Genomic DNA, 14,533 nt, shown 5'->3' with positions numbered 1-14,533 from the left:
TACATAAAGTGTCATTAATTCTGCCCCACATGGTCTCAGCTTTCTGTAAGGAAACTCTATATTGACTTAAACAGGTGCCAGTTTTACCCGTCCTACCAGCACCCTGGTCCTGGAGATCTAAGAATTTCTCATATTTCAAGGAAGATAAATACATATCTAATTAAGTTTTGGCTTGAATTTTTTTTTATGAACCTTAATTTATTTCCAGAGCTCCGTTACAAAAGTAAGAACTCAAACAAATATGTACAGTAGACAAATCAAATAAATACACTTGGTTAAAAATTATAATGTAAGAACTTGGTTTATTGCAACTGTCACTGTTAATACTCTGCCTTCTGGTCATCAGGTCTGTTGCATTATTGCTAATGAAAATGCACTGAGACCTCGCCTTACATGTGCTTTGTTTTCTGTATCTACTAGTGCCTTTTTCTATATAAAAATTGATCTATAATCAAGATTTGGAAGAGAATGGGAATATCTAAAACCAAAATTCACAAGCACTCAGCACTGATCATAGAACATTAGTGTCTGTGATGGGGTTGAGATAGGTTCCAGAATATGGGCCTCTTCCTGGGGGCATGAAACCTTTTCTGACCCATGTAAAGGTGATGTTATCATAGAAGTAAATGTTGCATCCTCTTTATTATTTTAAAAATCAGTGGGTAACATATTCAGAGGATTCTTTAATAGCTCTGTTACTAAGATATTTTAAAATCCCAATGAATTGTACAGTGTTCTGAAAAAATACAAGTCATCCAAATGGAATAAGAAAAAAGTGAGAGCCACAATAAACTAATAACCAGGGAAGAAGGAATTGAAAACTTGTCAAAATATTACTCTCTCCACAAAGGTCATTAGACCCAGGGAGTTTCTATTTTAAGATGAGTTCATGCAAATAATATTCTATTCCTCCTTAGATACTTATGAGAATTATTTTCAAAATAATTCAAATGAGAATTATTTTCAAAACATATAAACTATTTCAGAGCAAAGGATATGATGGGAAGTTTTAAGAGTCCTAAATCATCCTTGGCCAGGTAGCTCAGTCAGGTAGAGTATTGTCCTGATACACCAAGGTTGTAGGTCAATTCCTGGTCAAGGTCAGATACCTGAGTTGCAGGTTTGATCCCCACCCTGGTTGGTGCATGGGGGAGGCAACCAATCCATGTGTCTTTCTCACATTGATGTTTCTCTCTTTGTCTCTCCCCCTCCCTTCCACTCTTTCTAAAAATCAATGGAAAACGTCCTCAGGTGAGGATTAATAGGAAAAAAAAAAAAATATATATATATATATATATATATATATACACACACACACACACACACACACACACACACACATACACACACACACACACACACACGGGATAGGGCTATATAATTTTATGTATTTAACAGAGGTATAGTGACATTATATCTATACTAAAGTATATATATCTAACTGATAAGGATTTTTTCTATAATATAATGACAATACTGTTACCACATCCAACAGGATTTAGTAATTCCTAATGTTAACTAGTACATGGTCTCTGTCCAACTTTCCCTGACTGTATTAAAAATATTTGGGGTTTGATGTGTTTGAATCAGGGAGGATGGGATATTTTTAATATGTAGTATTCTCTAATAAAATCCCCTCAGTATTCATTGCAGTAATGCTTACTGTTTTACTCATCAGCAACTTCTGCGGGAGATGCAGCAGATGGCCAGTCGTCCCTTTGCCTCTGTAAATGTTGCCTTGGAAACAGATGAAGAGCCTCCTGATCTTATTGGGGGGACTATAAAGGTGAGAATGTGATTACAAAGTTTCTATAACTTAATTTGTCAAAATTCATGCTTCTGAGTCAGGGAAACCGGAGAGTGAAAGAACTTTAATGTGTTGCCTCATGTTTTCCTCTCTCTTTCTTTTTTACAGTAAGCCAGCACACCAAAGTTGTATTCTTTTGCTTTTGTTTTCCAGTCTTTGATTCATGTCGCTAAGCAGTCTCATGTTTAAGGGATTTTAAAATATAAATGATTTGTCTGATATTCTATGGCCTTATATTTTAAAACTTGAAAATTAGCTAAATTGAACCATTGTTCTTTATAAGTATTTGGAGGGCTTTGTTTTTAAAGGGACAGAATCATAATTCACTATGAATTCTGTATAAAGTAAATATTTCTGACTCCTCCCCCAAAAACTGATGAGGAAAGTAAAAGAAATTTCTCTTTTAACAAAATGATGGAGTATTTCAGATACATTAGTAAAACAGCCATATGACCTGTATAAAACATACTATTAAAGCATGACTGAATTCACAGGAAGTAGGTAATATTTTCAGGGACCATTCTCCTTTTCCAAGAAGAACAAGTCATGAACCAAAACCAGAACCTAAAGCGATTCCCACAGACAAGAGAGACACATTTCATGAATAAGAGTCAGCAGGTGGATTTAAACAGGACTTCAAATGTTTGAATTGATATCTAAAGGACATGATATAGCTATGTATGAAATGTTTAAAGAAATAAAAGATGGAATCATAACGATGAGGAAGCCATGAGAGTCAAGAATGGCCAAGCAGATCTGAAAAACAACCAAATGTAACTGTTAGAAATGGAAAGTATAGTAGTAGAGATTTTTTAAATAACTCAGTTTATATGTCAAACAGCACATCAGACACAAATGAGGACAGAGCTTTTGAACTGGAAGATGAATCTGAAGAAATCACATAGAATGTAGAACAGGAGACAGGGAAATGGAAAATATGACAGATAATAAGAATATGAGGGATAGAATAAAAATATCTAACATATATATTATCAGAGTCTCAAAACAAATGAATGGAGGGAAGCAAAAGTCAAAGAGATAATAACAGAATTTTCCAGAATGATAGAAATCATGAATATACAGATTTCAGAAGCAAAACGTATCACAAGCAGGATTAAGGAAAGAAAGCAAAGGGAAAGCAGAAGAGAAAAAATAGTACAATTGTATTTATCATATTGGAACTATAGAACTCCAAAGACAAAGAGAACATTTTTTTTTTAAGAGAACATCTTAAAATCAGCCAGAGCAAAAAATAGATCACTACAATGTGGAGAAAATTGGAACCCTTGTACACTGTTGGGAATGTAAAAATGATGCAGCCACTGTGAAAACAGTATTGATCCTATATAATGAAGAGGCAATATGCAAATTGACCATCACACCCTCACAAGATGGCTGCCTATGACCAGGGTGGTTAGTGAGGGACAACCAAACGACTGAACAAGCAGGCTGTGTGGGGCAACCAGGCCGGCAGGGGGGTTAGTGAGGGATGACCAAACGACTGAACAAGCAGGCTGTGGGGCGACCAGGCTGGCAGGGGGGCGCAGTTAGGGGTGGCCATGCAGGCAGGCAGATGAGCGATTAGGAACCAGCGGTCCAGGATTGTGAAAGGGGATGTCCAACTGCCGGTTTAGGCCCAATCCTGGGGAATCGGACATCCCCCAAGGGGTCCCAGATTGGAGAGTGCAGGCTGGGCTGAGGGGACACCACCACCCCCCCCCCGTGCACAAATTTCATGCACCGGGCCTCTAGTTTTTTATAAAATAAAATAGAACTATCATATGATCCAGCAATTCCACTTCTAGGTATATACCCAAAAAGAATTGAAAGCAGGGTCACATATATATTTGTATACCCATGTTCATAGAACCATTATTCACAGTAGCTAAAAGATAAAAGCAACCCAAATGGGTCTCTTCTCATATCTTTTACACTTACTCCTTTGGTGATTGTCTTAGTCTGGACTGCTATAACAAAATGCCAGAGACTGGGTGGCTTATAAATAACCTAAATTTATTTCTCACAGTTCTGGAGACTGGCAGTCCAGATCAAGGTGCTGGAAGATTCACTGTCTTCTGAAAGCCCACTTTCTAGTACATAGATGGCACCTTCTAGCTGAAACCTTTACATGGTAGAAGGGGTGAGGGAGCTCTCTGGGGTCTCTTTTCTAAGGGCACTAATTCCATTAATGATAAATCTGTCCTCATGACCTAATTATCTCCCATAGTTCCCATCTCAAAATACCATCACACTGGGCATTACAATTGAACATGAATTTTGGGAGTACGCAAACATTCAGACCATAGCCGTGACCTTATCCATCATGGATTTAAACACTAGGAGCTCTCCCCTCAACTCTCTCCCATGAACCTCCAACTCCTGTATCAGATTGCTTACTCAGTGTCCCCACGTGGATGTCTTAACAGGTATCTCAAATTTAACATGTCTAAAACTGAACTGTATATAGTGTTTCCCACACCTGCTCCTCTGGTATATCTTCCTGAACTCAGGACACATCGCCTCCATCATTCTGTTTGCTCAGGCCAAAACTCATGGAATCGTCCTTGACTCATCTTCACTCTCATTCTCATTGGACAGCCAGTTTGTCAGCAGGTCTTTTTGGCTTTATCTTTAAAAATATTCTCTGACCACTGTGTACTTCTCCACCACTGTGACCTACCACCTTGGTCTAGGCCACTGTCATCTTGCACCTGGATTATTGTAATTGCTCATAACTGGTTTCACCATCCAGACATTTCCCTGCGCCACAGCCAGGGCGGTTCTACAAATTATTTTCTTCAGCCAAACTCCATGTTTGGGAGTATGGTGGGCAGGATTCTACAGATGGCCCCAAGATTCCTGTCTCGTGGTTAATTAGTCAAACTCTAGGGACTGATATGAAGGGATTTTGCAGAAGTATTAAAAGTCCCAAGGTAATTGACCTTAAGCTATGGGGAAAGTTTTCTCTGGCTGGTGGCACAGAGAGAGCATGGTAAGGACTTGATGGATCATCACTGGTTTGAAGCTAGAGAGGCCACATGAGCAGGAATGCAAGCAGACTGAAGAGAAGAGAGTGGCCCTGGCTGACAGCTAGCAAGGAAGTGAGGACCTCAGGCCTACAGCCGCAAGGAACTGGACTCAGCCAGCAACCTGAATGAGTTTTGAAGCAGATTCTGCCCCAGAGCCCGAGATAAGAGTAGAGCCCAGCTGATACTTGACTTCCTCCTTGTGAAGATAAGAGCTGAGACTCTTTGTCAGATAAAAGCTAAGAATTTTCCAGAACTGATGGAACACACGAATAGTCCTCTATCCCTAAACAGAAAACCCTACAGAGCTTGTCTGGACTTCTGACCTACAAAACGGAGATAATAGATGTGTTGTTTTAAGCAGCTAAGTTAATAATGTGTTACACACCAACAGGAACTAATACAGAGGGCATCTTTACAAAATCACATTTGAAGGCTGCAGAGCTAAAGCTTGAGAAACACCACTCTAGCTAATTCTTTTTCTTCACCAGGCTGTTCCCAAACCCATTGCCCTGGAGCCATGTTTTTACTACAAAGCTGCTGTCCTCTCTGCGTTTGTGAGGCTCCCTCGAGGCCTTGGTGGAATCCCTCCTCCTGGGCAGTCCGGTGAGTAGACCAGAGGGTCAGTGAGGGATCCTTCCCTTTTATAGCGAACTGGGTATAAACGTGAATAGTTCCTGCCTCATGTCGTTATGAGGATTCGGTGAGGTAACTCCATTGTCACTGGGTTTCCTTCACTGTCTTTCCTTCACTGTCTTTCCTGAGGTCCTTCCCAGGGGAAAGTCCAGAACTCCCCTCACTGCGCCAGCTTCCCGGTGACACTGATGCTTCCTACCACACCTTCCTTTGCCTACAGTGTCTCTGGCCTCCTCTGGCTTTGCTGCTCCTTTCCTGTCTCTCCTTCCTCTGCCCCTACATGTAGGTGTTCTTCCTCTTCCTCCCTCTTACTCTCTCAGTCATCTTACCTACTCTCGTGGCTCCTCCAAGCTGGTGATTTTCAAATTGGTATTTCCAGAACTATTGCATTTCATTGGCTTTTTCACTGTGTTTTATACATTTTAATTGATTTATTTTAGAGAGAGGAATATAATTTTGTTGTTCCAAAAATTTCTATGCCTTCATTGGTTGCTTCATGTATGTGCCCTGACCAGGTATCAAACGTACAACCTTTGTGTATCAGGATGACGCTCTAACCAACTAAGCTACCTGGCAGGGCATTTTTCACTCTGTTTTAAATATAAGGCACAAACAGCAATTATAACAATTTAAAGGAAGTTTTTGAAAACTTAGAGTTCTCCTCTCCAACACCCATTAATTTTCACTGTTCTGTTGTTTCCTTCCAGCAATTTAGTTGAAATGTTTGTGTCATTCTTATTTTATTCTTTTTTCATATAACTTTCATAAACATTTTAACAACTTACTACATAATCTTTTACCAATCTCTTTTATACTATTCCATCAAATACATGGATCATAATTTAGATAAACATTTTCTTATTATTGAACATGAAGGAAAGAAGGAGTATAGTTTTGAAGTATCTTGATTAACCATGCAGTACTTTGGAGGGATGCCTCAGACAATATGAATGTTTTAGACAACTTTCAGTTGAGATGATTCTTGGGGTCAGGGTTGCCTCAGCCAAAAAAAAGCCTATGAGGAAAGTGTGAGCAGACTACTGCCCAGGCCCTGAGCTCCACACCCTGAGCATAACCAGAAGAGCCTCCCGCTCAGCTTTCAGATGGTCTGCATCTGGGGTGTCCTCACGAAAGGAGGCCTTTAGGCATGGCCAGGCCAGGGTTTCTGCCTTCACTTCCTAGGGAACAGCTTGATTTGCCCTCACCTGGGGGTTTCAGTGAGTTGAGCCCCTAACTTGCCCATGTTGAGGGCAGGATGACCGTAAACCTGAAGACGCTGGGGCTGTGTCTTCTGCCACCACATTGGACAGTTCTCCCTGATGGCGAGGTGCTGGCTAGGGTGGGGAGGAGATGACAGACTGCGGCCTTTTCTGCCCCAAACTCTTCCTGATGTGCCCCATCACCCCCCTGAGCTCCTGATGAAGGCCCACCACTGCTTGAGACCCCATTGCTTCTCCACCCCCCATTTTAGAGGGTGTCCACTGGGCTCCCAGAGCACCTGGCTCTGCCTTTGGCATAGCCGTTGTTACTGGATTCTCCACTGAATTCCAGGCACTAAACCTGGCACTTAAAAACCACCCCCTCGCCGAAACCGGTTTGGCTCAGTGGATAGAGCGTCGGTCTGCGGACTGAAAGGTCCCAGGTTCGATTCCGGTCAAGGGCATGTACATTGGTTGCGGGCACATCTCCGGTAGGGGGTGTGCAAGAGGCAGCTGGTCGATGTTTCTCTCACATCGATGTTTCTAACTCTCTGTCCCTCTCCTTTCCTCTCTGTAGAAAATCAATAAAATATATTTTTTAAAAAAACCACCCCCTCTCGGTTCCCCCCATTCTGTAGGCTCAGTGAGGTGGAGTGACAAGTCTGCCAGCATGGCTCCTGAGGGCTCAGCCCAGCTCTGACCTGGGCTGGCCTTTTCCCAGATGAAATCAGTTAACGGTTACCAGCCAAAAAGGAGACTGGAACCACCAGGCTCTAAAGCAGTGTGGGGTGGTGATGAGCAAGCAGCATTCTAAGGATACTTCAGCTCACTCATTGACTCCTCATTCAAGCCCTGTGTTATTACTCCCCATTCTACAAGGAAGAAATAGAGGCACAGGGAGATTAAAGAACCTTATTTATTCCAGAGTCTGCCCTAACCGTATCGTGGTATAGACATAAAAATCACTAGTGCTGGCCCGGCTCGTGTGGCTCAGTGGGTTGAGTGTTGTCCCATGTACCAAGAGGTCACTGGTTCGATTCCCAGTCAGGTACATGCCCAGGTTGTGGGCTCAATCCCCAATAGGGTGTTTGCAGGAAGCAGCCAATCTGTTTCTCTCTCATAGATGTATCTTATCTCTCCCTTCCTCTCTCTCTCTAAATTCAATAAAAACATATTTTAAAAAATCACTAATGCTGGCTGGGCCATGTGGAATGAATCTGAATTACATTGTAAAGAATGCTGCTTGCCCGGCCGGTGTGGCTCAGTGGTCGGGCGTCCACCTATGAGCCAGGAGGTCACTGTTTGATTTCCGGTTGGGACACATGCCCAGGTTACTGGCTCGATCCCCAGTGTGAGGCGTGCAGGAGACAGCCGATCAGTGACTCTCTCACATTATTGATGTTTCTATCTCTCTCTCCCTCTCCCTTCCTCTCTGAAATCAATAAAAACATATTTTTAAAAAAGAGTGCTGCTTTTCCTTGGCCTCCCTTTGGAGGCCAGCAGGAGAAGTTTAGTGCTTAGAGTATGTCTGCAATCATACTAAATGCTCCCACCTCCAAGCAGAGCACTTGGCTTGACTGATCTGAAAAGCAGGCTATACCTTTTTGTGTAACTAGGGAGAGGCAAAGAATATGTATTTGTACTTGTATACCTAAACCCTGAAAGAATATATGCAACTAATGAAAGCAGTTTCTCAGCTGGCGAGGGGACAGGTGGAGGAAAGGGCAGAGTGCAAGTAAGACTTCCCTACATATTTTATTGCTTTGTTTATTGCACTGTGGGAATGTAAACAGATTTTTTAAATTTATTTTTTAAAATAAAGGCAAGCTGCTCCTTAACATGTGTTCCCTCTGTGGGTTCTCCCAAGGTCTCGCAGTAGCCAGCGCCCTGGTGGACATTTCTCAGCACCTGCCAATGCTGTACAAAGAGAAGCTAGGAGCACTGAGAAACCGGAAGCAGCAGCCCCCTGCGCAGCCTGGGACCTGCATTTGATGCTGGGGCCAGGGAGTCTTTGTGAGTGAGCAAATGGAGGCGAGTGGCGTGCTGGAGTCTGCAGGGAGGGAGCAGGCAGGAGACGCTGTGCTGAGTGGAGCAGGGCAAAAAACTGGAAACCCTCCGACTGGAAACATCGACTCATCTGCATGTTCACAAGCTTTCTTTGACAGTTTCTCCCATCTGTGCTCCAGCATCTAACCTTTTATTTTTGCATAGGGAATAATTGATTTACTTACAGGTCCAGGGATGATCCAAATGTTGCTGGAGGAGGCCAGTGTGGAGCCAGTGAGAGAGCTAGGAATGATACTCAGGTTTACTTGTGGGAAACTGGTCTTGGGACTGTCTCAACTGTGCAAAAAAACAAAGATGTAGTGTTTACAAGTAAACGTGTGTCATCAGTCGTTCTGGAACAAGGTCTTTTCAAAACTAGTGAGATGAATGAACTTGTCATCTGAAACGTGCTATCTTTTTAAAAAGATGTGCTATTTATTCTTGCACATTTTAGGCAGATAACTCTTCTAGGGAGCTTTTTTTCTAGTTGAGAACTAATGTCACTTTTGAATCATATTAAGCTGAGATAGAAGGGGGCTATTTTAAATGTCAAGGTCAGCAGTGTTACTTAGAATGTAAACTGGTGTGATAGGTAGTTTTCTATAGCAACTTGGTTAATTTAGGTCTTAATCCATTTGAAATTCCTCTCTCTTTCTCTCTTAACACACACACACACACACACACTAAGTGCCTAGACTTTAAATAGATCTAGCAATTGGAAAGTTAGTAAGCTTAAGTTTTTACATAATTGCATTCCTACATTCTTACAGAATTTAAATAGTCCCATTGGCAATCTGCTTTTTTTCTAAAATGTACTTTGCAGCCAGGAAAGAATTCTCACCCCAAGCAACCTTTATCCCAGCAGCAAGGACTGAGAGGAGAGCGGAAATGACCTAACTGAAAGCTCCAGTTGTTACTGTTGACATAAGGACACTAGGCGTGATCCCCATGTGTCCCTGCCCCCAGGTCACTCTCGGCCTGGCATTTGCTTCAGCCTTTCTGGCCTCCTGCTGCCAGGGCACCACAGGAGAAGGGACTCACTCGTGGTACATGTCTCCCTGAGCAGAAAAGAGCATAACGGCACCTGTTAAAGAGCAACTCCGTTCCTGGAGCCTGCGCCGAGCTGCAGGCTGCGGTGGGATCGCACTCCAGGGGAAGGACCTCTTTCCCCCAGCAGGGGCTGGACTCTTCACTCCTCCTCCCCAGGCCCAGGTGGTGGCCATGGGGAAGGCAGTGAACACTAACAGGATGAAAAGCACATGGAAAAAATGGATGAGGGAAAACTACGCCAAATGGAAAGTGACCAAATGTAAGCGGGGTGGGGGCAGACCCGGCTTTTCTCCCAGGGCACTGCCTGGGCATCGTGCTGTCCGCCCGTGGTGCTCTGTTCTCTGGCATTAGGCAGCAGCCTCCCGAGACCTCTCCTGCTTCAGAGCCTGGGGATGGGCCCCTACACAACAATGCTCAAGTTTGTGAATTTGGATAAATAAATAGTCAAAAGAGCAAAAACTGCGGCATTTCACCTTTAAATGCAGTGCCTAGAGAGCGAGTATTATCTTTCCCAGTACCGACCTACTCCCCTGAAGAATGGCCCGGGAAGATGTTTTCAAAGAAGCTGAACCATAAAATACTGTCTGGTGCACAAAACACCTCTACTCTGAGACTTGCCTCTAAAAAGCTGTGTTTTCACATCACTGTTAAAGAGCAGATGGTTCTAGAAAAAACTCTGAACTCCCCACATTGCTACTCCAGGTCACCGCACCCACAGGGAGCCTGCCGTGAATGGCCCTTCACCTCTGTGACTGGCCAAGAGGGAGGCACTGCAGAGGATCCTACCACAAGGGACATCCTTGTTTCTTCTAAGGACCCCATGTGCCCTTGGCCAGAGAAGTCCCTTCCCCCCCGTAGTCCCATGCCTTGAAAGAACATGCACCGGTCCCACAGCCACCTGGTTTTATTTATTTTTTTTTCCTAAAAGATAATGTTTTGTTTTAAAACGGAAGAAAAGAGCAAATGAAGTGTAATTCTGCTCCCACAGTGGAGAAGCAGCTGAACCCACTGTTTCTCCTTTGCAGCCCACAGCCAGCGGCTTCCTCCAGGCTCGGCCAGAGGAGGGGGTGGCAGGAGAAAGGCACTCGCTTAGAGCCAGTTACCAAGAGGACATCACCTGGAACTTCAGAGATGTCTGCGTGTCACAGGAGAGCCTGTACATAAATTAAAGTAGTCATGACAACCTTGATATTGCACTTGTACATAACTATACAGTAGTCCAGAATGTTCAGACATTCAGAGTGTACATAAAACAGAAAAATATCTAAATGTATTTTTATTAAATTTATGGCATCTGAGTTTCACCCAATGTGTTTTTGTGCCATATACTGGATATCCAAGTTCAGAGAAGTCCTCTTGTTAGCCCTGAAGCACTGATAACAAAGCCAGAGAGTGCACCCCCATCGTGCTGATGTGTTCAATGTTCAAATGCATCTGGTACCAATTGGATAACCCTGAGAACCCGGGTCATCTGTCAGTACACAGATGAAAGCTGGCAGTGAGTTCATTTAAACAGCAGTATGTGAGGAGACTCAAAGGCAGTGCGAATCTCTCTGTCGCTATTGTTGGCTCTGCAAGTGCATCGTGAATCAGTCTGTCAGCCTCTGGGTGCTGTGGGTGGCCAGAACAATTTATCAAATCATCATGATAAATGTTTCTCAAAGTCTTTAAGTTGAAAGATTATACCTGTAGAATCAGATTTTTCTGAAAAGGGGTTTTCCAGGCTGCATTTTGTTGTGGTCTTGTCTAAATTTTTAGTGATCATTTCCAAGGACTATAGTTTACTGTACTGGAAACTGTAGGTGGGAGTAGGGTAGTTTGTTGATACATAGCTCCTGCTTCCCCATGGAGAACCGCACACACCCTGACCTCCTGCCCTCTCCTACTCCCTTATACACACAGCTTAGGGAGAAGTCTGTGCTTCTCTCTGAGGATCGCCTCCAACAGGTGGGAGGAGGTGTGGAGAGAAGCAACTCCTACTTTCCCGGGCTATCCCAGAGGGAAAGCAGCTCAGGATCGAAGACTGGCAGCAAAAGGGAAACATGGGAATATCTGTGTGAGGGCTGAGGTGCAAGATGAGAGACACCAGAAAATCTGGGGCAAATGAAGAGACCAGAGCACTATCAGAAAAAGACATTTTACCTTCAGTGCAAGTCTTACTCCTTCAACTTCGGGAGTGCATTTGGGTAGGGGTGGGAATGATTCATGTCCTTGAGGGGGGTGCCCTTGTCATGAACACCTCCGATCCTTCTGTTTCATTCATCCAGTCAACGAATATTCACTAAGCACTTACTAACAACCTAAGCTAATGCTAGGGCGATGAAAAAGCAGCTCCAGAATTACAACAGAATCCAGTTCCCAAACCCATCATCCAGATCTTTCCTTAGGGATTCTGTGAGAATTGGCCATCCTGAGAACAGACCCAGGAAGACAGAAGGGCTGTCCTCGGCTGTGCACCAGCTCAGTCCGAAATGTTTACCCAGTGTACCAAACTCGGCCTCAGAAGTCATGGTGATGGTTTGTAGATAGCCAGGCCCGCCAGGAGACATGTCCCTGAGTGGTTCAAACTAATACACACCCTTGCCTGCAGGGAAACAATCTGGAGAGCAGATGAAAACTGGCGCCTTCTCTTTTAAAGGCAATAATGGAAGTGACTTCCAGTAACTGAATTTGGGCACAAAACATTCTGAACACTAGTGAAGCCTGTTTCATTGAACTAATTCTGGCTTTGAAAATGTTTTGTTCTATAGTTATTTACATTTTTGTTTGTTTGGATTCAAGCTTAGTTTGTTAATATGTATAATTTAGCATCTATTGCACTCATGTAAATATGGAGTAAGTATTGTAAACTATTTCATTGCTGAGGGTTGTGGGTACTATACATACATTTAAGGACTGCAATTTTTTGGTATTTTTTGTATTGTAAAATAACAGCTAATTTAAGTGGGAACAAGAGAATTAAGGGAGGTCTGCATTTTAAACACAAATGTGAAGAACTTGTATATAAACAAAAGTAAATACTATACTACAAACTCCTTCTGAAATAAAAGTAGATCTGGTAAAAATGTGGGATTTTATTCTGTCTTTTTTATTTTGTTTTGTTTCTTTTTTTCTTTTTTTTTTTTTTTTTACAATTTGGTCATTAGAGCCTTAAGGAAAAAAATTTTTTAATGGTTCCCAAATTTCAAGCTGCCTCAGAGGAAGCACTTGGCAGTTGAAGATGAAGGTGTAAAACCAGCAGGTGGGCACCTCCGATGCCTCTGGAGGAACTTCCTAATGTCCCACTGTACCTGGTGCCCTTGAAATGAGAATGAAGACTGGTGTGCAGAGAGGTCCACACTGATGCTGGGCCTGCCAGCTGCCCATGGTCTCAGCTTTTCATCTCCTCATGGGCTCCTGAATGTCTCTCTAGGTTTTTCAAACCTAAATCTCAGGTATGCTGATAGGTTTCATCCCCCATGGCCCCAGCATCCTCATTGGTCTTCAGTTTTTGATGCAGTTATCGAAAGTATCGTCTGTGTGCCTTCTGCATGTCCAGCCCCACTTTATGCAGCTCCTGCCCTCAGAAATGGGGTTAGAAGTGCATTTTGTTGCCCTGGTGCAGAGTGCAAAAAGCCCAGAGGATGAGATGAGGCTTGGGAGAGTTGAGGACATCTGAGAAAGCGGTGCCAGGAAAGACGGTGGTTCAAACAGGGTAGGGTGGGCGAGGCCCAAGGTCTAGGAGTTGGGGGAAGGGGCTGGAGGAGTCTGGGCCAGGGAGGGAAACCTTTGGACTGGTGGCTGCTACCACCAGATGGGAGGACAGTGAAACTCTCCTGAGAGCCGTCATGTGTTCCTGACAGGATAAAACCCTGTGCTTTAGTAGTAGTGTGGCCGAGACGGCTGTGTGTTCACCAAACCTGTTGAATTTCGCCTTTGGACACCCAGATCAATTAGGTTGGTGCCATAAACTGAGCCGTGGCCTAAGAACTGTCGGAAGAAGTGATCCATACAAGTTCCAAACTTGGCACACACCCTGCTCCTACGTGGGACTCCCTGGGGGTCAGGTGTCGAAGATGTTGTGGGGAATTGGGTCCCTGAGTCACCACTTAGAGGCAGGTCACCTGGACAGCAAGAACCATGTGCTGGTCTTTGCATCACTAAAAAGCAAACTTGAACTTCCCTGACCCACTGAGATTTAAGGCTTTATTGCAACAGGTAGCTTTTCTTACTCTCACCAATACACAAATTGGTACCTTGAAGTGGAAGGTAACTGTGACCAAAACCTCAAACACGTGGCATTGGTTTGGTTAGAAGCCAGGTGGCAGGCAAGCAGATGCAGCGGGCAGCACAGCTGGGGATCCCTCTCAGGCAGTGGCAGACCATCTGGTAAGGCTGTTATGTTTGATAACTTGGAAAGCAAATGTTGTGTCCTCTGATTTTTTTTAGCTCGAGGGGAAGAAGTTGGTGGAAAAAACAGAACATAGCATATGTTGGTTGTTATTGGCTGCTTTTGAAAGGCAAGGCATCACAAGAGTTCCAGAATTAGTTTACAAAGAAGAAGGGAAAAGGGTGGAGAATCCAATACCTTTGGGTATTGGAAAAGCCAACTCGTCTTGCTTCTAGTCTCCAAACAGTAAGAGGCACCTGTGAACAACAATGACCCGGTGACATTTAGTGACTCCGCTTCCAGGTGAGAATCAAGTGCAGGATGTGGTCTTCCCTCTGGAGCCTGATAACTCCAAGGCCATCGTCTTGAAGAGGCATCTGGGTAAGGAAGCAAAGAAATA

At 43.6% G+C, this 14,533-nt stretch overlaps 1 protein-coding gene across 3 annotated transcripts in view; it reads left to right on the top strand.

Annotated features, from left to right (window-relative positions):
* The window catches only part of ATRN (attractin), a 167,202-nt gene extending 154,373 nt beyond the window's left edge, over positions 1–12,829 (top strand). For 2 of the 3 annotated variants that reach the window (XM_028144728.2, XM_008141034.3), the window contains 3 exons: positions 1,679–1,786; positions 5,325–5,439; positions 8,536–12,829. In XM_028144728.2, coding sequence (XP_028000529.2) covers positions 1,679–1,786; positions 5,325–5,439; positions 8,536–8,660 — 348 coding nt within the window. In that variant the 3' untranslated portion in view covers positions 8,661–12,829. The remainder of the gene's footprint in view (positions 1–1,678; positions 1,787–5,324; positions 5,440–8,535) is intronic. The other variant, XM_054724370.1, reaches the window with a different exon arrangement.
* The last annotated feature ends 1,704 nt before the right edge of the window (positions 12,830–14,533 follow it).

This window comes from Eptesicus fuscus, chromosome 12 (assembly GCF_027574615.1).
Source record: "Eptesicus fuscus isolate TK198812 chromosome 12, DD_ASM_mEF_20220401, whole genome shotgun sequence".
In the NCBI taxonomy this organism is placed as follows: domain Eukaryota; kingdom Metazoa; phylum Chordata; class Mammalia; order Chiroptera; family Vespertilionidae; genus Eptesicus; species Eptesicus fuscus.
Note: the sequence above shows the minus strand (reverse complement) of the source record. Positions and strands in the feature narration are given on the sequence as shown.